Source organism: Oncorhynchus gorbuscha, linkage group LG03 (genome assembly GCF_021184085.1).
Source record: "Oncorhynchus gorbuscha isolate QuinsamMale2020 ecotype Even-year linkage group LG03, OgorEven_v1.0, whole genome shotgun sequence".
Classification (NCBI taxonomy): Eukaryota; Metazoa; Chordata; class Actinopteri; order Salmoniformes; family Salmonidae; genus Oncorhynchus; species Oncorhynchus gorbuscha.
In genome coordinates, this window is record NC_060175.1 from 75,377,961 (window position 1) to 75,405,652 (window position 27,692).

At 41.8% G+C, this 27,692-nt stretch overlaps 1 protein-coding gene across 1 annotated transcript in view; it reads right to left on the minus strand.

Annotated features, from left to right (window-relative positions):
• Positions 1–7,870: 7,870 nt before the first annotated feature.
• The window catches only part of LOC124031909, a 28,017-nt gene continuing 8,195 nt past the window's right edge, over positions 7,871–27,692 (minus strand). The window contains exons 2-16 of the mRNA XM_046343716.1: positions 25,657–25,962; positions 18,990–19,143; positions 17,507–17,549; positions 17,327–17,422; positions 16,965–17,077; positions 16,757–16,832; positions 14,061–14,245; positions 13,881–13,933; positions 13,677–13,768; positions 12,811–13,561; positions 11,228–11,336; positions 9,338–9,396; positions 9,116–9,239; positions 8,850–8,951; positions 7,871–8,539 (exon numbers count right to left, since the gene is read on the minus strand). Of these exons, the coding sequence (XP_046199672.1) occupies positions 8,860–8,951; positions 9,116–9,239; positions 9,338–9,396; positions 11,228–11,336; positions 12,811–13,561; positions 13,677–13,768; positions 13,881–13,933; positions 14,061–14,245; positions 16,757–16,832; positions 16,965–17,077; positions 17,327–17,422; positions 17,507–17,549; positions 18,990–19,056 (1,860 nt within the window). The 5' untranslated portion in view covers positions 19,057–19,143; positions 25,657–25,962 and the 3' untranslated portion in view covers positions 7,871–8,539; positions 8,850–8,859. The remainder of the gene's footprint in view (positions 8,540–8,849; positions 8,952–9,115; positions 9,240–9,337; positions 9,397–11,227; positions 11,337–12,810; positions 13,562–13,676; positions 13,769–13,880; positions 13,934–14,060; positions 14,246–16,756; positions 16,833–16,964; positions 17,078–17,326; positions 17,423–17,506; positions 17,550–18,989; positions 19,144–25,656; positions 25,963–27,692) is intronic.

Below are 27,692 nucleotides of genomic sequence, written 5' to 3' on the forward strand. Positions count from 1 at the left end.
GGCAGATTGACCAGGGCCGCATTTTCAAGTGTAACTGACGAAGACACACCTCCAACAACACATAACATCTCACAAAATTCAATTTCTCTCAACCAGTGGCATATGGACATTTTAGGTGAGCGCTCAAAGGCAGGGGTGCAACATATTTTTGCTTGTCCATTCCCAGCACAGTTCTCCAGAGAACTGGAGAGAAGAATCACTGCAGCGCTCCACCAAAAAAAATATTATAACATAAATCATGTAGCAGATATACCCTATGCTAGAAGAATATGGTATTTTCTGTAGCCTACAGGCTGGGGATCAAATGAATGGCAATGTAATCAGAAGGACACTTTTTATATCATGCACGTTTCTCCAATCAAATAGCCTAAACTCAATGGCGCCCAATCAAATATAAAATGCTCTGACATCTTAATTAGCGTCATGTCCCGAAAACAGCACAGGTCAAAGTAAAATGGACAATATCGAATGGAGGCTTCTCACAACTGCTGTCCATGAGTGTGACCCCTTGTGCTAAACTGTCAAGATCAGTGGTTTCAAGAGTGTATCAGTCTATTTTTGACGAGCTGATCAAAACGAAATAAAAAATACTTCTGCATTTCCCACTGTGTTAACACATCGATTCCCATTGAAAATGGGCTCAGGATAACTCCTCATAACGTTGGGTAGCTGATATTAAGATCTTAAATAGACACATTGACCTGGCCAAATAGTCACAGGGATCAGGTCTAAAAAAGGCAATGCAACTGACTGTTTTACACAACTAGCTCTTACAGTCTCAGGTCCGAATTAGACATTCAGCCATGTATCTCAAACGTCACATTGTGATGTGTTTAAGATTACATTTAGGCATTAACTCAGAATTCTTAAGATTCGGGATAAGTTTAGTCGTTAACCCCCGAAATGTTATGGTTAAGTATGAACTCCGGATGGTTTAGGTAAGGGTTAAGGTTCGGGATAAATTTAGTCGTTGACCCCCGAAATGTTATGGTTAAGTATGAACTCCGGATGGTTTAGGTAAGGGTTAAGGTTCGGGATAAATTTAGTCGTTGACCCCCGATAAATTAAGTATGAACTCCGGATGGTTTAGGTAAATTCGTTATCGGTTAAATGTTATTAAGTATGAACTCCGGATGGTTTAGGTAAGGGTTAAGGTTCGGGATAAATTTAGTCGTTGACCCCCGAAATGTTATGGTTAAGTATGAACTCCGGATGGTTTAGGTAAGGGTTAAGGTTCGGGATAAATTTAGTCGTTGACCCCCGAAATGTTACGGTTAAGTATGAACTCCGGATGGTTTAGGTAAGGGTTAAGGTTTGGCATAGGTTTAAAACCAATATCTAAAAACAACTTTCAGTGGTTGGATTAGAATTTGCAACCTTTGGAATTCGAGGCAGATGCTTAGGCCTAGACGTCTTTGTTTGGTTCTGATTTGGTCCAGTCTGGACTGTCCTTGATTTGGTCCAGTCTGGACTGTCCTTGATTTGGTCCAGTCTGGACTGTCCTTGATTTGGTCCAGTCTGGACTGTCCTTGATTTGGTCCAGTCTGGACTGTCCTTGATTTGGTCCAGTCTGGACTGTCCTTGATTTGGTCCAGTCTGGACTGTCCTTGATTTGGTCCAGTCTGGACTGTCCTTGATTTGGTCCAAAAACAGACATCTATAAAAAACGTACTTTCAACTTTTATTCAGAGCCCGAAAATTAACCTGATTTCAACAATTGAAAAAAAAGGTATTTTAGATCATTTTCAGTTTTTTGCCTACTTGGAATTTTCTAGATTTACTGGGGTATACAGAGGGCAACAATTTCTATTCCTACCTGGCAGAATGATGTTATGATTAATTGCATCAATCCAGTGGCCATTTGTTTTGCAAACTACATATCACGTGCTACACACACACACTGCTAACCAAACAGTGCCTGTGCACTTAAATTAAATGGTAACTACAGTCAACAAAAGTTTTTTAGATTATTTCCAGACATCAAAGTGGTCTCATTATGTGGTTAAAGCATTTTTAGGACTTAGAACATCAAATTATATTGTTTTTCTATTTAAAATTGTGACTTTGAGAGCAAAAAGCTGAAAAGATATAATAAAATGAAAAAACCTGTGAATTTCTGACTCAGTTAACAGCCACATTTATTGGTTTCAATGGTTGGCCTACTATTAGCCTACTTGTACAATACAGCTTGGGATGACCTGGCTGTGAAAGACCAATATGAGATGTATAATTTTATATAATACAGAGTGTATGTCACTGTTTCTCATATAATTTTTCCTTCTCCAGGCGGGCCAGATTTTTTTCGCAAGATTTATATACCCAATTCTCCAGGAACTACTGCACTACTGGATGGGTAATGGCTATGGCCCGAGTCTGCAGCAATGACTTATATTTACACTAGATGACCTTCACAGGGGGTGCTTATTTGAAGCTATGTCTTGGCACTTCCCCACCGTTGTAAAACATATTTTGGAACTATATAAATGCCTTTATTAATGTCTACATTTGTTTTTGACACTTTTATTCTATTACAGACCCCTTATTGCATACTTCTAAATTAAATTATGTGAGTTAATATATACACAATAAAACGTTTAAATATCACATTTGCATAAGTATTCTGACATTTTACTCAGTACTTTGTTGAAACACCTTTGGCAGCGGTTAGAGCTTTGAGTTGTCTTGGCTATGACGCAACAAATTTGGCACACCTGTATTTGGGGAGTTTCTTCCATTTTTCTCTGCAAATCCTCTCAAGCACTGTCAGGTTGGATGGGGAGCGCCGCTGCTATTTTCAGGTCTCTGCAGTAGATTGCAACTCTGCCCCTTTTGCAGTTCTATCTTGTTGGAAAATATTGAAGTTGGGTATGGAAATTTCAGGATTTTTGGTGGCCTTCCTGAACCAGGATTCAGACACGGCCAGGTCATCAGTGTTGGCGGAGTGTGCTAAATCAGTGAATAAAGCAAACTTAGGCAGGATGCTTCTAATGTTAACATGCATGAAACCAATGCTTTTACGGTTACAGAAGTCAACAAATGAGAGCGCCTGGGGAGTGGTGCTGGGAGATGCAGGGCCTGGGTGAACCTTTACATCACCAGAGGAACAGAGGAGGAGTAGGATAAGGGTACAGCTAAAGGCTATAAGAACTGGTTGTCTAGTGTGTTCGGAAAAGAGTAAAAGGAGCAGATTTTTGGGCTTGAAAGAATAGATTCAAGTAATGTACATACAAGAGTATGGTAGGATGTGAGTACAGTGGACGTAAACCTAGACATTGAGTGACAATGAGAGAGGTTTTGTCTCTAGAGGCACTAGTCTCTTGAAACTAGGGGGCACTATTTTTATTTTTGAAAAAATAACGTTCCCAAAGTAAACTGCCTATTTCTCAGGACCAGGTGCTAGAATATGCATATACACTCTAAAGTTTCCAAAACTGTAAAAATATTGTCTGTGAGTATAACAGAACTAATATTGCAGGAGAAATCCTTAGAAAAATCCAATCAGGAAGTGACCCTTATTTTGAAACCCCTGTCTTTCTATGCATCCCTATTGCCAATTGAAAGGGATATCAACCAGCTTCCTTTTCTACGTCTTCCCTAAGGTGTTTACAGCCTTTAGATGTAGTTTCACGCCTTTATGTTGAAGAATGAGCGTAAACGAACACATTGCGTAAGTGGCCAGCTGATGGCTCTCAGAGTGATTCTTGCGTAACAGAGAGCGGTAGCCATTTTTCCGGTCCTACTGAAAAGCCAACTGTCCCAGTTGATATATTATCGAATAGATATTTGAAAAACACCTTGAGGATTGATTATAAAAAATATTTGGCATGTTTCTGTCGATATTATGGATATAATTTTGAACTTTTTTTCAACGTTGTTGTGACCGGATTTCTGAACATAACATGACAAACAAACGGAGGTATTTTGGGTATAAAAATAATCTTTATGGAACAAAGGGAACATTTGCTGTCTAACTGGGAGTCTCGTCAGTGAAAACATCCGAAGATCATCAAAGGTAAACGGTTAATTTGAGCTGCTAGCTGGACATAATGCTATGCTAGGCTATCGATAAACTTACACAAACACTGGAACAAAAGGGCTATCTAAGGCATATTGGTTAAGGCTGCGGGCTCTACAGTGAAATAAGACAAAAATCAGTAACCAGAACAGCAATAGACAAAGCATATTGACATTGGGGAGAGGCATGTGTAGCCGAGTGATCATAGGGTCCAATGAGTAGCAATAGACCCAATTCAGTAGTCGCTAATACGCTAGGCGAGCTGGAGACACGCCGATTCAGACAGCTAGCAGGCCGGGGATAGCAGATGGGCCTCCGGCAACGTCACAACGGAAGAGCCTGTTGAAACCACCTCAGACGGTTATGTCGGCAGACCAGTTGTGATGGATCGGCAGGGTTCCGTGTCAGCAGTAAAAGGGTCCAGGCCAATTGGCAAAAGAGGCTTAGTAGCCCAAGAATTGGCTGGTGGACCTCTTTGGCTAGCCAGGAGATGGGCCTAGCTCGAGGCTAGCTCCAGTCTAACTGGTGCTTGCTTCGGGACAGAGACGTTAGCCTGGAGTAGTCACTCGGATTGCAGCTAGCTAGCTGCATTTATCCGGTGTAAAGGTTCAGAGCTTACAGTAGGAATCCGGAGATGTAGTAGAGAAAAAGCAGTCCGACATGCTCTGGGTTGATATCGCTCTGTGCAGACTGCCAGGTATTGACTGAGCTGAGGCTGGCTGATGTCAGAGTTAACTGTGAAGACCGCTAGCAGTGGCATGACTACTAGCTAGTAGCTAGTTAGCTGGCTGGCTTCTGATGGGGGTTCAGATGCTAAAGTATAAAAATCCGTACCACATTGGGTGAGGCGGGTTGCAGGAGAGTATATTCAGTCCGTAGATGGAAAGTGAGCTTAAATTATTTACAAAATATATACCAAAAAACAAGGAAAAATTACTATGTACAGTGGACAAGATGGGACAAGACAAATACACGTCCGACTGCTATGCCATCTTGGATACTTGAGTGCTGCAGAGATGGCTGTCCTTCTGGAAGTTTCTCCCATATACTCAGAGGAGCTCTGGAGCTTTGTGAGAATGACCATCGGGTTCTTGTTCACCTCCCTGACCAATAACCTTCTCCCCCTATTGCTCAGTTTGGCCAGGTGGCCAGCTCTAGGAAGAGTCTTGGTGGTTTCAAACTACTTATATTTAAGAATGGTGGTGGTTACTGTGTTCTTGGGGACCTTCAATGCTGTAAACATTTTTTGATACCCTTCACCAGATCTGTGCCTTGACACAATCCTGTCTGGGAGCTATGCGGACAATTCCTTCAAACTCATGGCTTGGTTTTTGTTCTGACATGCACTGTCAACTCTGGGACCTTATATAGACACGTGTGCCTTTCCAAATCATGTCAAATCAATTGAATTTACGACAGGTGGACTCCAGTCAAGTTGTAGAAACACATCATGGATGATCAATGGAAAAAGGATGCACCTGAGCTCAATTTTGAGTATCATAGCAAAGGGTCTGACTACTTATGTAAATGTGATATATATATATATATATATATATATATATATATATATATATATATATATATATATATATATATATATATATATATATATATATATTATTTTGGCAAAAAAACAGTTTTCGCTTTGTCATTATGGGGTATTTTGTGTAGTAATGAGGGAGAAAAACATATAATATATTTTAGATTATGGCTGTAACCTAACAAAATATGGAAAACGTGAAGGGTTCTGAACACTTTCCGAATGCACTGTAATTTTACCTTTATTTAACTAGGCAAGTCAGTTAAGAACAAATTCTTATTTTCAATGACGGCCTAGGAACAGTGGGTTAACTGCCTGTTCAGGGGCAGAACGACAGATTTGTAGTTTGTCAGCTCGGGGATTTGAACTTGCAACCTTCCGGTTACTAGTCCATCGGCTCTAACGGACTGTGGGCTCTCCTTCGCCATGGATGACGTGAGTAAGACATTTAAGCGTGTTAAACCTCCCAAGGCTGCCGGCCCAGACGGCATCCCTAGCTGTGTCCTCAGAGCATACGCAGACCAGCTGGCTGGATTCGGTCACATCTGCTCTTTGCAATGCCCTCTATTGCTCATCCTGTGTTTCCTTGCCCTGCTGCACTCCCCCAGTACTCTCTCCCTCTCCCTCTTGCTCTCTCTGTATGTGTGTGTGTGTGATTGGGTGGGCAGAGACAGGTGTGCTGGAGTCAGAGCAGATCCCCACCAGCTGCAACCTGTTCCATAATCATATCTCTTTCACCCTCCCTCTCTCTCTCCATCTCTACCGCACCTGCTGTCTCGACCTCTGAATGCTTGGCTATGAAAAGCCAACTGACATGTACTCCTGAAGTGCTGACCTGTTTCACCCTCTACAACCACTGTGATTATTATTTGACCCTGTTGATCATCTACGAACGTTTGAACATCTTGAAGAACGATCCGGCCTTAATGGCCACACAATCTTATAATCTACATCCAGCACAGCCAGAAGAGGACTGGTCACCACTCAGAGCCTGGTTCCTCTCTAGGTTTCTTCCTAGGTTCCTGCCTTTCTAGGGAGTTTTTTCCTAGCCATCGTGCTTCTACATTTGCATTGTTTGCTGTTTGGGTTTTTGAGCTGGGTTTCTGTATAAGCCCTTTCTGACATCTGCTGATGTAAAAAGGTCTTTATTAATACATTTGATTGATTGATTGATTCTGCGTGGGTGATGAATCTCATCGGTGTTTAAGGTATTCCTTACTAACCTGACAAAGACCACAATGACCTACAGTACCATTTCTCTCTTCTTCCCTGTCTTTCACTCCCACTCTCCCTTTCTCTCTGCTGAAGTTTTCCTCTTCTTTATCTCCTTTACCCCCCGCCCCCTTTTTGTACGTACACAATTTGCACCATCAACATTCCTGCTAGGATATGATTGTGGTAATGCAGAGATTTGCAACAGCTCGGTAATGTCTGATCGATAGTAACACAAGGACTCTTTTCTTCCAGGACCGAAGCTGCCAGCGTGGGCCCTCCACATGCAAAGCAGACAGGAGAATGAGGAACCTCACCAGTGCGATACCGAGATAACTTTAAAATGACTCATACAATTATGTGTGCGGTTGTCTGTATACAAATCTTACTGTGAGATGTCCAATTTGAAAAGATATCTAAAGTGTTTGAACATTTGAAATATTTCCACCATATGAAACTATCATACGTTGATTTGAAAAACATCTGGTGATAGGTGATGGAAAAGCCAGAAATCCCACAGTGTTCCATCTCTGTGTTCACTGTGGTGTTGACTTCCTGTGACTGGGTCGGGGTGTCGGTTTCCCAGATGAACACAGCATCATAGGAGGGATTTCCACACTGTTGGTCTGGTCATGACAACATAGTCACTTTGCATAACATCCTGGACCGAAGACATGTTTCCAGACAGTTTTATAATTCAAATAACCATGTTTTATTTTTCATCACATTGTTAAGGTATAATGCATATTCAGACTGCTTTTTAAAAAAAAATACACAATCAATATTGATTTTATAGCTAGTGCACAACAGTGTCTCTAAGAGTTTGAAGATTGTTTACCTTCATTGGAAAAACAAAGGTGAACCATAGCTATAAGTGTATAATATCCCAATGTCACATATTGAGAACACATTTGTATGCGGAGTAAACATGGTAGAGCAGTGTCTCTCAGAGCTTTCTCCAACGCTGAGTGCACTAAGTTCACATAGTTGCCTACTGACAATGAACATAATGGACTCTAATGACATTAGTAAAAAAAAGCAGAGATCAACGAGAGTCCATAATGGCTTCAGAACTATCGTGTTGCCCCCCCCCCCCCTCCACACTCTTACCCCCCCACATCACCCCACCACATTGACACAAACTTTGTGGCAGCCGCAAGTGGAAAGTTAAGACTTGCAAAATATGTGCTTTCTGAAAACCAAAAAGAGGAAGAAGAACGTTTGGGGACGGGGTGAAGAACAATTTGTGACAAAAATAGCCAGGCGGAGTTGACAGTTCTGCCACGAAGTAGAAATGTATGCATATGTATGAGAGAACAAGATTAGTGTGAGAGAGAAGTAGAGATAGGGGTTACAGAGACAGCGAGAGCGAGAGAGTGGGAGAGAGAGCGATAAAGCCGGCGCTCTAGTACCGTGTCAACTCCCCCCTGTTTGGCCTTCTGAGACAACAGCAATACTGGGAAGTCAGCGTGAAATACATGATCAGTTGGAGGATAATTGAATACTAATCACATGGTTATTATATAGCTAGTCATTATCAAGGCTATTCCATTGAAATGCATAACGCCCACTAGCAAGAACCCTCTACTGAAAGGACAACAGTCAGATGGAAGAAGCTCTGTTCAAGTCTTTGACACTGTCTGTCCCTCTGTTCCAGCAAGGCAGACATTTTCATTGCAATGAGGGGTGATGAGGAGGGCGGAATACAGCCGTTCGATGTCCTCCTGGGGACTACAATGCCTTGATCCTTTTTTACAGTGAACGTCACATGACTGAGGGAAGAGGAACAACAAAAAGAGGTCGAGGTCTAAGTGTAGTTCTTTTACTCTCTTAATAAATGGCATTCAATCTGTGTTTCAGCAACACAGAGCTACAGGCCAAGGGGTTTATGTGAAGACAATATTTTAATGCACAGTTTGTCTCACTTCCCCCACCCTCTCTTTTACCCTATTCTTAGATGAGGGACATTTCCTGTGAAAATAACACATTCTACTGACAATTATGTGTTTCCATCTCGTTGTGACATTCCGGCGACTTCTCAGACATTCAGTAAGCACAGTATAGTGCGTGTGAGCTACAGACCTGTGTGATTTTATCCTTGACCGGTCATCTGTTTCTCTTCTGTGGGCTCTTCCCCAGTTACTGTACTAAGAAGGTTGATCCTCTTTTCCGTCTGACGAGGAGCTGGAGGAGAACAAGAGAAAAGAATCCCACAGCTTGATACAAGACACACATTTTTACTTCATGTGTGATCTTTCTATCGAGTTCTCTTTCACTTTCTCTCTCGCTCTCGCTCTCTCTCCCCCTTTCACTTCCCCTTCCCCCCCCCCCTCTCTATCCATCCTTACCCTCTGTGTCTGTATCCAGCCTAGTCCACTTCCTCTTGGAACTCTGGCTGCTCTCTGACCCAGACAGACTGCTCTCCACTTCCTGGTCGTCTGAGTTGCTCCCTGCAGCCGTGCTTTGGGCTGACTGTAAATGTCAAACAATGACAAGATACTAACGGTCAATAACCTCAAATCAGTTTCAGTTTTACAGACTGTGGACATATAGGGAGAGTAGACGCTTGCCTTGCCGTTGGAGTAAAGTTGATTCTGTAATCCATAATTCAGAGCCTCGAGGAGCACCACTGTAATTACAGAGAAACATATCAAACAAACAAAAAGGGTTCTCCCAGTCTTCACCCGTGTACACACCCAAACTACGTACCATGAAGGCTGCCGGCCTCCAGCTGGAATGGCTGGATAAGAAAACAGGGCTCACAGTTCATGCATATAAGGAACATGTCTCAAACTACAAAGACGCTCTCCACAAGACCAAAGTCTACCCACTACTCAAACATAATCAGTAAAGGTCATAATAACCTGAGAGTTTTCTTCTGCACAATCAAAGAGCTACAGTTCTACAGCCACAGAATGAACCCCCCCCCCCCCCTCAATGCTACAGTTGACCTCTGCCGTCAGTAGCTGTACATCTTCCAAAACAAAATAGACAATAAAATAGATACAGCTCAAACAACGTCCACTGAGTGAGCTCCCTCCATAGCCTCGACTCAGCAACCATTTCCTCCCTCTCCGCCTTCTCCCCTCTTGATGCCGAGTTCATCTCTGGTCTAGTCACCAAATCCAAAGCTTCAACCTGCTCACTTGATCCTATGCCCACTTCCCTAGTCAAGACATGTCTTCCTGCAATCTCTCTCCTCACGGTTGTTAACGTGTCCTTCTGTTTTGACACTGTTCCACCTGATCTCAAACTGGCTGCAGTCCCACCCATTGTGAAAATAACAAGGACTTGACCCAGCTAACCTCAACAACCACAAGCTAATATCCAACATTCCCTTCATGACCAATGTACCTTCCCAACTCCATCAGCACATGGCTTCCAATAACCTCTTTGAGCGTCTTCAATCGGGGTTTAGGGCCAATCACAGCATGGAAACGGCTCTGGTTCAAGTGGTAAACGATCTCTACTACTAGTAGATTACTCTGGCTGACTCTAGCAATCTAAACCTCCTCATCCTACTGAACTTCCTCCTTGAAAGAATGGAGAGGCCTCGGGTAATTATCGGAACAGCTCTAGCCTCGTTCAGGTCCTACCTGTTGGTCAGGCAGCAGTTAAAATCTGCCCATTATGCTGTCCGCCAGGGAGTCCCCTAAGGCTCAGACCTAGGGCCTCTCCTTTTCATCATCTACATCCTACCCCTCGGTTAAATCATCCATCAATACGGTCTGCAATCCCACTGTTACGCTGTTGACATGCAAATCTACGTTCACCTCTGACCTCCCCATCATCACTCATAAACTGTCTTCAAGAAATAAAATCATGGATGAGTTCAAACTTCCTGCTCAAGGTCCTCATATCAATATTCATATAATCTCATAATAGTAGAAACAAGTATCATTAATCACCCACGGACTGGTTCATAATAATGGACTATTTCACCCTGACTAGTGCATAATAATGGACTGTTCCATAATAATGGGCTATTCCACCCACGGACTGGTTCATAATAATGGACTTTTCCAACCTGAGTTCCCACACATTGTTTCACATGATATGATTGCAAACGTGACTTTCCTTGAAATTAATTTGCGGCAATGAGGTGGTTCCAGAACGAGGCATAGAAAAGAAAAATAAAGTAATAAGATGTAATTTCAACAGTGTTAATAGTGTTTTTTTTTTATTCAAGGGTTTGACAATTCAAGGAGTTGGTCTGATGGTTCACTCTGATGTCATCGGCCTCCCCCTTGATTGCGGCAACAATACAGAAGCAATTGAGGACAAAAGAGTAACTTCTTTTGTGAGCCATGCTACTTTTTGTAATAGACATGTTTATATTTAATATTTGATTATTTCCTTGTGTATCTTGAAAGGCGCAAATAAAATGTATTATTATTATTATTATTATTATATATGTACTTGTACACATACACATACAGCCTTGTCGCGGTGTTCTGTACCTGGATGCAGTGAGATGTTCAGAACAGGGTCTTTCCTGTCCTTAGACTCCTTTCCTGTTCTTTTATCTGTTTTCCCGTCAGCTTCCACCATCTCTGATTGCCCTCCCTCCTGCGAACGGGGTTAGACATATCAAATTACTAAATCACACACGTGTGTGTCAGTGGGGGGTCCTCAGAGGAGGAAGGGGAGGACCATCCTATACTAAATGTATTCACACATCACCAAATAATTTATTAAAACACACTGTTTTGAAATCAAGGTCTACAGTAGCATCAACAGCACTCTGTAGGGTAGCAACATGGTGTAGCCGGAGGACAGTTTGCTTCCATCCTCCTTTTGGTGCATTGAATTCAATACAAAACCTAGAAGGCTCATGGTTCTCATCCCCTTCCATAGACTTACATAGTAATTATGACAACCTCTGGAAGACATCCTCCAACCTATCAGAGCTCATGCAGCATGAATTGACATGTTGTCCACCCAATCAAAGGATCAGAGAATTAGTCTAGTACTGAAAGCATAAGCTACAGCTAGCTAGCACTGCAGTGCATAAAATGTGGTGCGTAATTGACTCAAAGAGAGAGAAATTCAAATACTTTTTTCCAAAAACGAGGCTGGAAGAGAGAGAGCGAGAGGGATTTAATTTTTTTCCTTCAGTTTCACTTACTTAGCTAGCAAATGCAGCTGGCTAGTTTAGTTACTCAAACACCCGGCTCAAACAGAGGGACGCTATGTTAACTAGCTGGCTATGACTTTCCAACACAACACTGGAACTCTTCCATGTCAAGGTAAGCTTTTAGTTTAATAATTTATTGCCACCGGGGCCCGCCGGTGTAACTGCTTACTGCCAAAATACACTGTAACGTTACTGCATGATTGTAGCAAGTTTTCTAATGCATTAGTTCTATTTGTTATGTTGACTAGGATGTTACTTTAGCTAACATGGGGACAATGATGTCGGCTGTGTGTAGCGGTTATGACATGATTTGGCTTGGAAAGTTTTTTTTGTCTGGTGACGCATAGAGGGTGCATAGAGGTGAGAAGGAATACAATATGGCTGCTATGAAAGTGACCTGTGTTTATGTGTGATAAGGGATGTATTCATTATGCCGATTCTGTTGAAAAACTTTTCTTAAACGGAAGCAAACGAAACGGGGATATAAAATACCTGCATTTATCCAATAAAAACTTGTGTTTGCAACTGTTGGACTAATGATTACACCCTAAATAAGCTAGATACAGGCAAGAGTGTGCAAGACGGTATTGAATGTGTCACTGTCTGTCCATGTGTCACTGTCTGTCACCTCAAAATTTTCTCTCGACCTGTGTGCACCTACGTTGTAAACTTTCATTCATAGGCTAGGTTGTAGAAACCTCATGATGGGTATAGGGAAAACTCAAGTATCATGTAGTAGCCTAAACCTATCAATGTTACAGTGAAATGGTTGAATGGAATATGAATGACAGTCATCCAACATGCTGTAATAGATAGGAATAATGCCATGGTCATGAAAAAAAACACTGGTGTGTGTTGGTTTGTCTATTTCACATGTTCATTGAGAGGAATGCTTCCGTAAAGTACCTTGAGGTTGTGATCACTGGGGCTTTGCCTCTGTTGGCTGGAGGGAGGTGTAGAAGAGGAGGATGAGGGAGGAGCAGGTGGAAAAGAAGAGGAAGAGGGAGGATTGGACTGGATCTGTGGGGAGGATTCTGTCCTCGTGGCACTGTTAGATGTCTCTCCCTCTATGTATACATCCTGCAGTGTGGGGTTGGCCTTGCTGTCCTGTGGTGACTTACTGCTTTTGAACCTCCCAGGGTCAGACAGGTCCAGAGGAGAGTCAGCCCCTTTCAGCCCCTCCCCAAACACCCTCTCTGGCTGCACCAACACATCCCGACATGGGTGCTGCACCCCCCGCCTGTCTTGGTCCTGGACCCGTGCAGCTGGGCTCTTCCCAGGCTTGGGCCAGGCCTGCCCAGTGCTCTGCCCCCTGCTCTGGTTGTTGCTGCTGCTCTGCTGGTGGAAGGTCTGGAGGTTGGGGTTAGGGTTGGGGTGGACCACCAGGCCATCGCCAACAGAGGTGGCCAGGGTGCCCCAGTCAGAGTGCTCGGGCAGGGGCCAGGGGACAGAGAGATGGGCACTCTTGATAGGAAATGGACGGTAGGGGACCGGGGCATGGACCAGGTCACATTTTTGCTTCTCATCTCCACGTAGAGAGGAGTAGGATAAAGAGGAGGAAGAAGGGAGAGGGGTGTTCTTCAGGACAAACAGGTGGGGGGGAATGGAGGGAGTGACAGGGTAGCGCTGCTGGCCAATTGTTTCCATACTATGGACTCTAAGAGAAGGGAAGGATGGGGAAGAGGAGAAAGAGAGGGAAGAGAGGAAAAGGTTATAAGGTAAATGTGCTTCTCTTTTCACTATCTTTTGCTGTTATTGCCTGACTTGCTCACCTCTTCTCCCCAGTGTTGCCTCTGGCTGTACTTTGCTCTGGCCTCAATGCTTGTGGGATGGGAGTGGACATGAATAGAGGCTTATGGGATTTCTGTGTGCGTTAAGAAGGTAGATGGTGGCTGAGAGGGGACATTTTGACTTGTTCTATATTGATCCATATGTTCAGCTAATGATTTGTTTTTAAGACAAACAAAATCACTTACATAGGATTGTTTTCCATTCCATCCCTTCACATGTCTACGTTCAAGTAGCGTCTCTATTTTGTCAAAAAGCCCAAAGAAGAAAACAAATCCTGATGATTATACTGGTGATAGTGATGAGTTATCATTAATTGACTCGAAATACTTTAAGTTCATGATGAGAAGTGTATTCTTTCCTCTCACCGTCAGCTACAAAGGAACGTCTGTGGCCCGTCTCAGTATTGACCATGGACAGCCCTGCAGTGGCGCCCTCTGGTGGCTGGCTGAGAGACCTGATGGCTGTGGCGTGTGGCACAGCAGAATGTGAAATGTCAGCAGACTGCCTGACCCCGTCTGCATCATGGGAGGAGGAATGTCCACCCTGACCCCTGAAATTACAAGAATGTTATGCTCCAACTAACAAGACAAAATCACATTTATTCACGCAAAGTTACACACAACAATAGGCTCACTTCTAATAAAACAGGCTGCGTATACAAAACGATAAGATAATCTTCCTAATATTGATTTGCACCCCCACCCTCCTTTTGCCCTCAGAACAGCCTCAATTCTTCGAGGCATGGACTCTACAAGGTGTCAAAGCTTTCCACAGAGATGCTGTAAGTCGCTCTGGATAAGAGCGTCTGCTAAATGACTTAAATGTAATGTAAATGTAATGCTGGCCTATGTGGATTCCAATGCTTCCCACAGATGGGAAACTGTTGAGCGTGGAAAAACCCTGAAGTATTGCAGCTCTTGACACAAACCGGTGCGCCTGGCACCTACTACCATACCCCATTCAAAGGCACTTAAATCTTTTATCTTGCCCATTCACCCTCTGAATGGCACACATACAGTGTGTTCAGAAAGTATTCACACCCTTTAAACTTTTCCACATTTTGTTGTGTTACAGCATGATTTTAAAATAGATGGATTAAATTGAGATGTTGTGTCACTGGTCTACACACGATACTCCATAATGTCAAAGTGGAATTATGTTTTTAGAATTTTTTACAAATTCATTTAAAACGAAATGCTGAAATGTCTTGAGTTAATAAGTATTCAACCCCTTTGTTATGGCAAGCCAAAATTAGTTCAGGAGTACAAATGTGCTTAACAAGTCACATAATAAATTGCATGGACTCACTCTGTGTGCAATAGTGGTGTTTAACATGATTTTTCTTATGTGACTACTTTATTTATGTACCACACACATAATTATCTGTAAGGTCCCTCAGTCAAGCAGTGAAATTCAAACACAGATTTAACCACAAAGACCAGTGAGGTTTTGCAATTCCTTGCAAAGAAGGGCTACCTATTGGTAGACGGGTAAAACATTTAAAAGCAGTCACTGAATATCCCTTTGAGCATAGTGACCTTATTAATTACACTTTGGATGGTGTATCAATACACCCAGTCACTACAGAGATACAGGTGTCCTTCCTAACTCAGTTGCCGGAGAGGAAGGAAACCGCTCAGGGATTTCACCGTGAGGCCAATGGTGACTTTAAAACAATTACATCGTTTAATGGCTGTGATAGGAGAAAACTGAAGATGGATCAACAACATTGTAGTTACTCCACAATACTAACCTAAATGACAGAGTGAAATGAAGGAAGCCTGTACAAAATACAAATATCCAAAACATGCATCCTGTTTGCAAAAGTAATAATGCAAAAAAATGCAAATACATGTACTTTATGTACACAACACAAAGCATTATGTTTGGGGCAAATCCAACAACACAAATCACTGAGTACCACTCTTCATATTTTCAAGCATGGTGGTGGCTGCATCATGTTATGCGTATGCTTGTCATCGACAAGGACTAGGGAGCTTTTTAGGACCAAAAAACTGGAATGGAGCTAAGCACAGGCAAAATCCTAGAGGAAAACCTGTTTCAGTCTGCTTTCCAATAGACACTGGGAGAAAAATCCACCTTTCAGCAGGACAATAATCTAAAACGCAAGACAAAATCTAAACTGGAATTGCTTACCAAGACAAAATTGAATGTTCCTGAGTGACTTAGTTAAGGTTTTGACTTAAATCAGCTTGAAAATCTATGGCAAGACTTGAAAATGGCTGTCTGGCAATGATCAACCACCAAGTAGACAGAGCTTGAAGAACTTAAAAAATATTAATGTAAATATTTGACAATCCAGGTGTGCAAAACTCTTAGAGATTTACCCAGAAAGACTCACAGCTGTAATTGCTGCCAAAGGTGATTCTAACATGTACAGGTGTGAATACTTATGTAAATCAGACATTTCTGTATTTTATTTTCAATACAATTCTCCAAAATGTCTATAAACATGTTTTAACTTTGTTATTATGGGGTATTGTGTGTAGATGGATGAGATTTTTAAAAATGTTTTTGTTGTTGATGTAACACAACAAAATATGGAACAAGTCAAGGGGTGTGAATACTTACAAATCCTTCTTTAACCCGTCTCCTCCCCTTCATCGACACTGATTGAAGTGGATTTATCAAGTGACATCAGTAAAGGATCATAGCTTTCAACTTGATTCACCAGGTCAGTCTATGTCATGGAAAGAGCAGGTGTTCATAATATTTTGGTCACTCTGTGCATATAACTCACTCTTGTCATGGAAAGAGCAGGTGTTCATCATATGTTGGTCACTCTGTGCATATAACTCACTCTTGTCATGGAAAGAGCAGGTGTTCATAATATTTTGGTCACTCTGTGCATATAACTCACTCTTGTCATGGAAAGAGCAGGTGTTCATCATATGTTGGTCACTCTGTGCATATAACTCACTCTTGTCATGGAAAGAGCATCTGTTCATCATATGTTGGTCACTCTGTGCATATAACTCACTCTTGTCATGGAAAGAGCAGGTGTTCATAATATTTTGGTCAGTCTGTGCATATAACTCACTCTTGTGCTCCTCTCAGATGACTGACTTCCTCTTGCAGTCTCTGGTTCTCCGTTTTCATTTTGTTCATCTTTCCCACTACAAAATAACCCACAGTCCATGGCTAATGTTTAAGTACTATACTGTAGCTATAAAATAAGCATTATTGTTGGATCTTTACACAATGCTTGAGATGCATGTGAAGGAGGGGTCGATGTGTTAGCTAGCTACCCAGGATGGAAATATGATGGAGGCTCTGGATCTGGGAGGTCTCATACTCCTGCTGCCTGCGCTTGGCCACGTCCTGAGTGACAGTACACCTGTCACAGAGCCCCGCCCTCAACCTGCAGCACAGAGGTCACCAGGGGGTCAAACATTGACACACATTCAGCAACACATTGTGTTAAGACAGCACACACTAAAACACCCTATTTTAATATTTCTCGTGGTTTAAAAAATATTTGTATACTGCACTGTTGGGTAGGGCTTGCAAGTTAAGAATTTCACTGTACATGTGCATGTGAAAAATAAAACGTTCAGCTAAAAATACTAATATAGAATACCCAAACACAGAGACACACAGAGGGACCCACCTATTTTCCAGCTGTTTGATGTTTTCTGTAAGTAACCTCTGGTGCTCTTTCAGCTGTTGGTTCTTGTTAAACAGCTCCTCCATTTGCTTTGTTTCACTACTCAGAGTAACACACCAAGAGCTGCCATCACTACATCTCCCATATATCAACATGTCACCTTTAATGAAGTGCTTTACTCACCAGCTGTTTTTATTGTTCAGCTCCTGAAATGTCTCTTGCCATTCTAGAGAGAGAGAGAGAGAGAGAGAGAGAGAGAGAGAGAGAGAGAGAGAGAGAGAGAGAGAGAGAGAGAGAGAGAGAGAGAGAGAGAGAGAGAAACATGTCAAATAGCTGTTTTACATTTACATTTACATTTAAGTCATTTAGCAGACGCTCTTATCCAGAGCGACTTACAAATTGGTTTTCACATGTTGAGCTTCAATTTTACTTGTGAAACCACATTTTTAACATGTTTTCAATTTAGTGTTCACATGTTTCACCTCACATGTAGAGTTGCACGTTCACAAACGAAAAACAATAGCTTTTTACTGAAACTGTGGCGGGGAGGGCACTTTGTTAACGTTTCAATTAAGAATTGACACTTTAAACTCCTTTAATAGAGTAATAGTGTTATTATATTGTGCAATCCTCAGTTGAGTGAGTTACTTTTGTGCCATTAATATCCAGTGTTGGGGAGTTGTAGATCAACTAGTAGTATTTTCGGTAGTTAATTAAAAACAATTGCCATGTAGTGGTGTAGCTAACTACTGGAACTTCACACTACTTTTCTTTGCTAAAATAAACTAAAACATGGGTGAAGATGGCATCAGACCTGCCTAATTCTCATTTGAAACATAGTTTTGTGTTTAATAGGCTAAATAACACATCCTGTTAACATCTGACTCCAGAGTGATCTATTCTTGCAATGTGAAGCAAGTGAAATTTCATATTTAGATATGATCATTTTTCACTAAGTAGTTTGGATGTAGTGAACTACTTTTTCAAAGTAACTTTTGCTAGATAACTATATTTTCCTAAAGGGTAGCTTTAAGTGTAGTTGAACCTTTTCCAGTGTGAAACAATAGCTTGGTAAACCATATTTTCAGAGTGGATTCCCCAACACTGTAAATAGCAAACAAAACGTCTGATGTGGAGATCAACATTCTTAGTAGTGCAAACAAAAATAATGATATTGAAAGCAAAACATAAACTCAAAAGTTACATTTTTTGTTCCAGTTGTAAGTTTTGACTCATTCATTCTAGCAACATAGAAACATACCACCCTTCATCCCACTGCTGATTTGCCTAAGCAGGTTCGGTCCTGGATGGGAGACCAGATATTGCTGGAAGTGGTGACAAATAAATGTGTGTTTGTTTGTTTTTCAGGTGAAAAATGTACATGTGAAACTTCACGTGTCAAAAAACCACATCTGACTTGTGAAAATTTCACGGGGAAAAATGAAAAAAATCAATTCACAGGGGGAAATCTTTGCGTGATTTCCCGAAAACCACATGGTTATACTTGCATAATTAAGTGCTACACATTACAGACACTCAGCTTCCAGTATTACAAAGACATTATTTTCTGTTACAAAGACGTAATAAAGTTGTTAGTCCATTCACTCTTATGTTTTGTCTCACGTTTCAGAGTGACACTGAAACTGTTGGAGGAATGCTCACTCACCTTTGACCTCTCTCTCATGGGCCTCCCTCAGTTTGTGGAAGAGCTTGTTGAAACCCTCCAGAGCCATGGTAACACTAGGCTGTCACAGCTGACCTGGACACAAGAGCCCCTCTTTCGCTCAGCTGTCATCCACTACAGACAGCAATGTCATCAACTGGGGAAGATATTCCAACCAAAATAGTTAACTGTACATTCAGATCTACAGAAGAGCATGCTAGTGTGCATTCTGTACAGCAGCCCTTATGGCCTTGCCCTGCACAAACATGAGGGTAAAATTGTACAGAGATATGGGAAACGATAACGTTTTCAGAGGACTGCGCCCAAGGCCTCAATTTGTGTGTGTGTGTGTGTGTGTGTGAGAGAGAGAGGGGGAGAGAGAGAGAGAGAGAGAGAGAGAGAGAGAGAGAGAGAGAGAGAGAGAGAGAGAGAGAGAGAGAGAGAGAGAGAGAGAGAGAGAGAGAGAGAGAGAGAGAGAGAGAGAGAGAGAGAGAGAAGCACTTGATAGCTGTATACTTCCCTCTCCTATGTTCTAGAATCTAGACTAGAGGTCAATATATAAATCATAGAATAAGAAACATTCTTGGTGAAATCTCAATATTGCTGTAAGGTGACAATGCAATCCTGTCATGTGATATCCTTACAATTGGGCCATGAAACATAACATGTCTGAGGGAAGCAGTATTCCTAGGACATTCATAGGGCATGTGAAGTTGTTGTTGAGATATTGAAGCGGGCACAACTCTAAAGTGACACACATTATTATAATATAAAATATCTGTATTGACTACTGACTACTTCTCTTTTTATTTTTATTTGTACTTATTTGCACCCATATGACCAAGAATCTCAGTCCAAAAATGAGATGTTTGAGGGTGTGTCTGCACATTCGAAAACACTATTTTTGCATTTTGATCAGAGTCGTTCTCTCGGCATGTTGGGATACGTTGACTAACTGTCCCAAACGTTGCAGCGAAGCAAGAGAAGACCTGCCTGTCTTCCACTGCTGGCTGGCTTTCATGGTTTCTCTACTGTACGTCACAAGCTCTCAGTTCAACTGTAACATACACACTTATACAACACTGTACCTACAAGAACATTACAAACACAGTATATTACACACACCTATATTAGGATTTTGACTAAAACCGCTTATTTGATCTAAGTAAAAGTACATTTGCTCTTATTGATAATTCAGAAAAATCACAGAACAATAGGCCTGATTTGCTCATCCCAAAGTACATGTATCTAATGAAATGCCCTGTAAATATCTGTTTGTTTGCTGTAAATGAATACTGACGAGCTGTATTACTGTGTAACTGTGCACTGCATAATGGTAGGAATTGCAGAGCTCAAGACACTTGGAGAAGAGAATGTTGTATACAGTATAAGGATACAGCGAGGTGGCTCAAGAGTCTGTGACAAACAATCAAGAAATGCAGTCTCAAAGTGTGAATGAAGCCTGAAAAATCAAAGACTTAGCATGCATTTACTGAAATGAGACACAATGGCACTCACACATAGACACAGACACATGCATGCAAACAGCAGGTGGCAGTAACAAGGCTACATATTCTATAGCGATAGAAATATAGACTCAGCTATATGGTACCTACTAGTGACGTACGGGTTGACTCATAACCCCCAGTCCCCAAGGCTATATCCTCGTGGCGGACCGGTTTAAGGTCATTAAATAGTGTGTGGCTGAAGGGCGGGCTGGTTAAATAAAAAGAAACAATACCTTAAAAAAACATAATTGTATAATACTTGTGCAATTTATATAGGCTACATTTAGTTTTTTTCTGGTATTAGTGCTTAAGCCAAAACTTTAGGGCTTAACTGTAGGCAAGCCACATAGCCCACACAGCCAATCACAAAATAACGCTTTTGGGAAAGGGCAGAAAAAGCTAACGTCAAGCCACCGACCAAAAAGGACATTGTCGAAGTTTAATTCAATCTGACAAAAGCTGCAAAAGGAGAGTTGAAAATAAAAAGAGAGGGCCAGAAAAGTAATGTTTGGAAAATATTTGTTGAAGTGGTAAAAGAGGATGATAGCAGTGCCGGCTACATTATGTAAGATGACTGTGATGACTATGTGATGATTGTGAAGAGCTATACAAGACAGGACTTCAAATAGGCCTATGGCATATCAAGTGAACTGTGGCCTACTGTGTTGATGAGTAGTCGTGGCCAAAAGTTTTGAGAATGACACAAATATACATTTTCATATCAAGAACCTCAAGGAGAGCTGTTCAATTGTTTTGAAGAAGGCTTCAGGGCGCCCAAGAAAGTCAAGCAAGCGCCAGGACCGTCTCCTAAAGTTGATTCAACTGCAGGATTGGGGCACCACCAGTGCATCTGCACGCACAGCGAGGCAAAGTCTTTTGGAGGATGGCCTGATGTCAAGAAGGGCAGCAAAGAAGCCACTTCTCTCTAGAAAAAAGCATCAGGGACAGACTGATATTCTGCAAAAGGTACAGGGATTGGACTGCTGAGGACTGGGGTAAAGTCATTTTCTCTGATGAATCCCCTTTCCGATTGTTTAGGGCATCCGGACAAAAGCTTGTCCGGAGAAGAGAAGGTGAGCGCTACCATCAGTCCTGTGTCATCCCAACAGTAAAGCATCCTGAGACTATTCATGTGTGGGGTTGCTTCTCAGCCCAGGGAGTGGGCTCACTCACAATTTTGCCTAAGAACACAGCCATGAATAAAGAATGGTACCAACACATCCTCCGAGTGCAACTTCTCCCAACCATCCAGGAACAGTTTGGTGACAAACAATGCCTTTTATAGCATGATGGAGCACCTTGCCATAAGGCAAAAGTGATAGCTAAGTGGCTCGGGGGAACAAAACATGGATATTTTTGGTCCATGGCCAGGAAACTCCCCAGACCTTAATCCCATTGAGCATTTGTGGTCAATCCTCAAGAGGCGGGTGGACAAACAAAACCCCACAAATTCTGACAAACTCCAAGCATTGATTATGCAAGAATGGGCTGCCATCAGTCAGGATGTGGCCCAGAAGTTAATTGACAGCATGCCAGGGTGGATTGCAGAGGTCTTGAAAAAGAAGGGTCAACACTGAAAATATTGACTCTTTGCATCAACTTCATGTAATTGTCAATAAAAGCCTTTGACACTTATGAAATGCTTGTAATTATACTTCAGTATTCCATCGTAACATCTGACAAAAATATCTAAAGACACTGAGGCAGCAGACTTTATGAAAATGTATATTTGTGTCATTCTCAAAACCTTTGGCCAGGACTGTAGGTCTATAACCTCTCACATAGCCTTAATATTAACTCCTGTAGAATTAAGCATTTCTTGCTGTAAAATGATACACCAAATGTAGGCAAAATGTGGACATGGGAACAGGAGTGGAGAATGATTTCTTTCTTTCTGCATCTTAAAGGAATGCAATGCTCAGTTAGATACCATCTGTAGAGGTGTTGCCTTCGTCATAAAAGCTGATAGTATTTCAACCACATAGGCTTAAAATATGCATCCAAGCCGAACTGAAATCTTATCACAAAAACATTGGGTCGTTTTCACAGCTTTATTTTCCTTTTCAACCGGTCAAACAGGTGTCATTTGTCATTTTGACAGAAAATCTTTCCAGTTTTTTTGTTGCACTATTGTGTTTTCTCCCCAGTCCCTAAACGTCTTTGCTCGAAGCAATAATTCTATCGATCTATTACATTATTCTGTTGACCAGGGTTTTGTTTAGTCTGCTAGGGCATCATATAATGACAGAACAGAAGCTGCATGTATCTAATTAAAGACAAGTTGACTAACAAATAGCCTACCAAAATGTCCAGAATTATAAGCAGAAACATATTTAAATCAGGCAACAAAAAAGATCCTGCAACCCCTGTCAAACAGTGCATTTTCTATTTTTGAGGGTTAGTGGTCTCAGATTTTCACTTTATCACATATAGTCAGGCGGTTGCCAACGGGTTGTGGGTAGGTGAACAAACAGCTGACACTCGCACCTGTAGTACCTACCACTAAAGGCGCATTTTAAGAATTTAAAAACAAGAAAACGGTAACCCCCCCATTTTTTGTATTGGTAACAGCTGGGGATGGGGACAGAGAAATGTAATGTCATTCGAAAACATAATGTTGAATTTCACTGCTATGCAGATGTCACACAGCTGTACATTTCAATGAAACATGGTGAAGCCCCAAAATTGCCCTCGCTAGAAGCATGTGTTTCAGACATAAGGAAGTGGATGGCTGCAAACGTTCTACTTTTAAACTCGGACAAAACAGAGATGCTTGTTCTAGGTCCTAAGAAACAAAGAGATCTTCTGTTGAATCTGACAATTAATCTTAATGGTTGTACAGTCGTCTCAAATACAACTGTGAAGTACCTCGGCGTTACTCTGGACCCTGATCTCTCTTTTGAAGAACATATCAAGACTGTTTCAAGGACAGTTTTTTTCCATCTACGTAACATTGCAAAAATCTGAAACTTTCTGTCCAAAAATTATGCAGAAAAATGTATCCATTCTTTTGTCACTTCTAGGTTAGACTACTGCAATGCTCTACTTTCCGGCTACCCGGATAACGCATTAAATAAACTTCAGTTAGTGCTAAATACGGCTGCTAGAATCCTGACTAGAACCAAAAAATTTGATCATATTACTCCAGTGCTAGCCTCCCTACACTGGCTTCCTGTCAAGGCAAGGGCTGATTTCAAGGTTTTACTGCTATCCTACAAAGCATTACATGGGCTTGCTCCTACCTATCTCTCTGATTTGGTCCTGCCGTACATACCTACACGTACGCTACGGTCACAAGACGCAGGCCTCCTAATTGTCCCTAGAATTTCTAAGCAAACAGCTGGAGGCAGGGCTTTCTCCTATAGAGCTCCATTTTTATGGAATGGTCTGCCTACCCATGTGAGAGACGCAAACTCGGTCTCAACCTTTAAGTCTTTACTGAAGACTCATCTCTTCAGTGGGTCATATGATTGAGTGTAGTCTGGCCCAGGAGTGTGAAGGTGAACGGAAAGGCTCTGGAGCAACAAACTGCCCTTGCTGTCTCTAGGCTGGGTTTATGTACAGCACTTTGAGAAATCAGCTGATGTACGAAGGGCTATATAAATAAATTTGATTTGATTTGATAAATGACTTAAATGTTAAATGTTATTTGATTTAAGCACTCTTATATTGATCAACAGACTATGGATGCAAGGACTGATCATCCATTACATAAAAATGATAGTTAACCAAGTTTTAACCAGTCCAAAAATGTATGAACCGATCCCGCATTTTCCCTTTAATCGTGCAATCCTGTACAAAACAGTGTTGGGAAACAGACATAGTCACAACAATGGGTTATGTTCACAAAATGTTATTATTTGTGCTCTGAGAAAGTTCACAGGGTCTTGTGAGGTGGCAGGTAGCCTAGCAGTTCCGTTGGGCCAGTAAGTGAAAGGTCAATGTGCCCTTGAGCAAGGCAATTAACCCTAATTTGCTCCAGGGGCACCATTCTACTATGGCTGACCCTGTAAAACAACACCTTTCACTGCACACATCCAGTGTATGTTGCCTTCATGCTCTGTCGCCTACTCTGTCCCAATCAACACATGGATCACTAGCTCACTGTCAATCCACAAACCATTATTCCATCATCTGACAAATTCAATGTGAACCCTGCCCACTTCCCAACACTGTGTTTTGTTAATTTAAAAACACATTATGTGGCCTCCTGAGTGGCGCAGCGGTCTAAGGCTCCGCATCACATTATTGCGATGTCACCACAGCCTGGGGTTTGATCCCAGGCTGTATCATTACCGGCCGTGACCGGGAGTCCCATATGATGCATTATTTTAGTGTTCCCTTAATTTTTTTGAGCAGTGTACTTGTATGTCTTTTTTAAATTAACAGTCAACTATAGCAGAGTACATTTCACTTTTAGTTTACTTCCTTTGAGTTATAAGGGTGTAAAGCCTTATTTGAATATTTCTTAATGTGTCACATTATGGTGGTTTGCAATGTGATATCCAACCTCTGTTGGAAGCCAACTTCCAAGAAGATGGCCAGCACTTTAATATCACTCACAACTTGCATTTAGAATGCCTGTCAGTGTAGGGAAGAACTTACATGAAGACTACCTACATCATGTAAACTAGAACAACTATAGCACTTGCTAACGGTTGCTATGAATCCAACTACTTATAGATTGGATTCGTTTAGAAAAAATTAATGTTTCTTATCTTTCAGTAGCATAATATGAATGTACTGTACATGCGAAAACACAGATATTGAAACAAAACATTTTAAACTCAACCTGCAAAAGAGAATGCTGGGAAATATAATAATGAAGCTCCTCCCACATCTGTGGATAACTCCGTAGATTTAACTCCCTGTCTCTGGTTACTCTTAATGTAGTTAAAAGTACTCCATCCCAATGAACTACAGTCATCAACACTAACTTCAGGGAGCGTATCATTCTCTTGAGGGTTCAGATAACTCCCAGTAGAGTCAATTTAACCCTAATTTCTTTAACACTGGGATTTCAACCATTCTTGATCTACTGTTTGTATGCTAATGAATGGACTCTCCTGCCCAGCCTTACTTCTGCCACCTGCCCACCTGCCAACCCGCCCAAACCTCACATGCCCCTGCTCCCCACACACACTAACAGCAGGCTCACTCACCTCTTCCCAGTACCATCAACAACCCGATTGTCCCTTCTGCTCCAATCAGAATCAGAATCCCTCTCGTCCTTAGCCCTGGAGAGTTGGTTGATCAGTGCCAGAGAAGGATAGAGAAACAGAGAGAGAAAGCAAGAGAGGAAAAGGAGGCATGGAGAGCGCTCCCCCTTCCCCCCAATCTCCACCCTGTGAACAGGTTGGAGCGGTCCTCCTCCAGAGGACACAAACACAGACGCCCGGGCCAGTTCTTCCTTGATATTCCGGTTGTGCAGAAATCCCCAAAAACCGGCCCAACCGGCTTTATGAACCCTAGAAAAAAGAGAGAAACTCAAACACACAACAGAGAAACTCAAACACACAATGCCATGCATTAAATGTTTCACTCCTACAATTCTGAATTAAGAGAGGAGATCTTTAAAAAAATACATAAATCATGGTCTATAAATACTGAGTTATGATTGAGTGAATAGAGAATAGTGAATACATAATACTACTGAATAAACAATGATTTTGATGACTTTTTCTACTTGAGCGGAGTACCCGTATTATGTCATCTAAAAATGTAAGAGTGACTTTAAGAGACACTTGGTCAAATTGTGCAAAATATTTTTGATAGGAACATGTAATTCTCTGATTGTGCGTTTCTCTGAATGCTAACAAATTAAAACAGGTATTTTATAAATATATTTACAAATGGGGTTGACACAATTATCAAAATTAAATCCGGGATACACAAATGATTATGATACACTATGTTATGCTAGGTATGTTTACATAAGACAGAAGGTCATTTAAGGCGAAAACAAAAAGAAGGGTGGTTGGTCTGGGTGGATGGGTAGGTGTATAACGCAAATGTCTAGCAACCCAAAGGTTGCGTGTTTGAATCTCATCACGGACAATTTTAGCTAATTAGTAACTTTCAACTGCTTACTACTTTTAGCTACTTTGCAACTGCTGCATGTTAGCTAACCCTTCCCCTTCCCCAACCCTAAACTTAACCCTTTAACCTGGCTCCTAACCTTAACACTAACCTTAACCCTAATGCTAAAGCCTAACCCCTAGCCTAGTTAACATTAGCCAGCTAATTAATGTTAGTGTTAACCCCCTAGTCACCTAGCTAATGTCTCAGTTCCAAAATCATGGGCATTAATATGAAGTTGGTCCCCCCCTTTGCTGCTGTAACAGCCTCCACTCTTCTGGGAAGGCTTTCCACCAGATGTGGGAACATTACTGAGGGGACTCGCTTCCATTCAGCCACAAGAGCTTTAGTGAGGTTGTGCAATGATGTTAGGTGGCCTAGTTCGCAGTCGCCGTTCCAATTCATCCCCAAAGGTGTTTGATGGGGTTGAGGTCAGGGCTCAGTGCAGGCCAGTCGAGTTCTTCCACACCAACCTCGACAAAACGTTTCTGTATAGACCTAGCTTTGTGCATGGGTGCATTGTCATGCAGAAACAGGAAAGGGCCTTCCCCAAACTGTTTCCACAAAGTTGGAAGCACAGAATAATCTAGAGAATGTCATTGTATCCTGAAGCATTAAGATTTCCCTTCACTGTAACTAAGGGGCCTAGCCCAAACCATGAAACACAGCCCCAGACCATTATTCCTCCTCCACCAAACTTTAAAGTTGTCACTATGCATTGGGGGCAGCTAGCTTTCTCCTGTCATCCGCCAAACCCAAATTTGTCTGTCGAACTGCCAGAGTGTGAATCATGATTAATCACTCCAGAGAACACATTTCCACTGCTCCAGAGTCCAAAGGAGGCGAGCTTTACACCACTCCAGCTTACGCTTGGCATTGCATATGGTGTGCTTCGGCTTGTGTGCAGTTGGAAATGGAAACTAATTTCATGAAGCTACCTGACGAACAGTTCTTGTGCTGACATGCTTCTAGAGGCAGTTTGGAACTCAGTAGTGAGTGTTGCAACCGAGGACAGATGATTTTTACACGCTACTTGCTTCAGTACTCGGCGGTCCCATTCCGTAAGATTGTGTGGCCTACCACTTCCTGTTTGAACCGTTGTTGCTCCTAGATGTTTCCA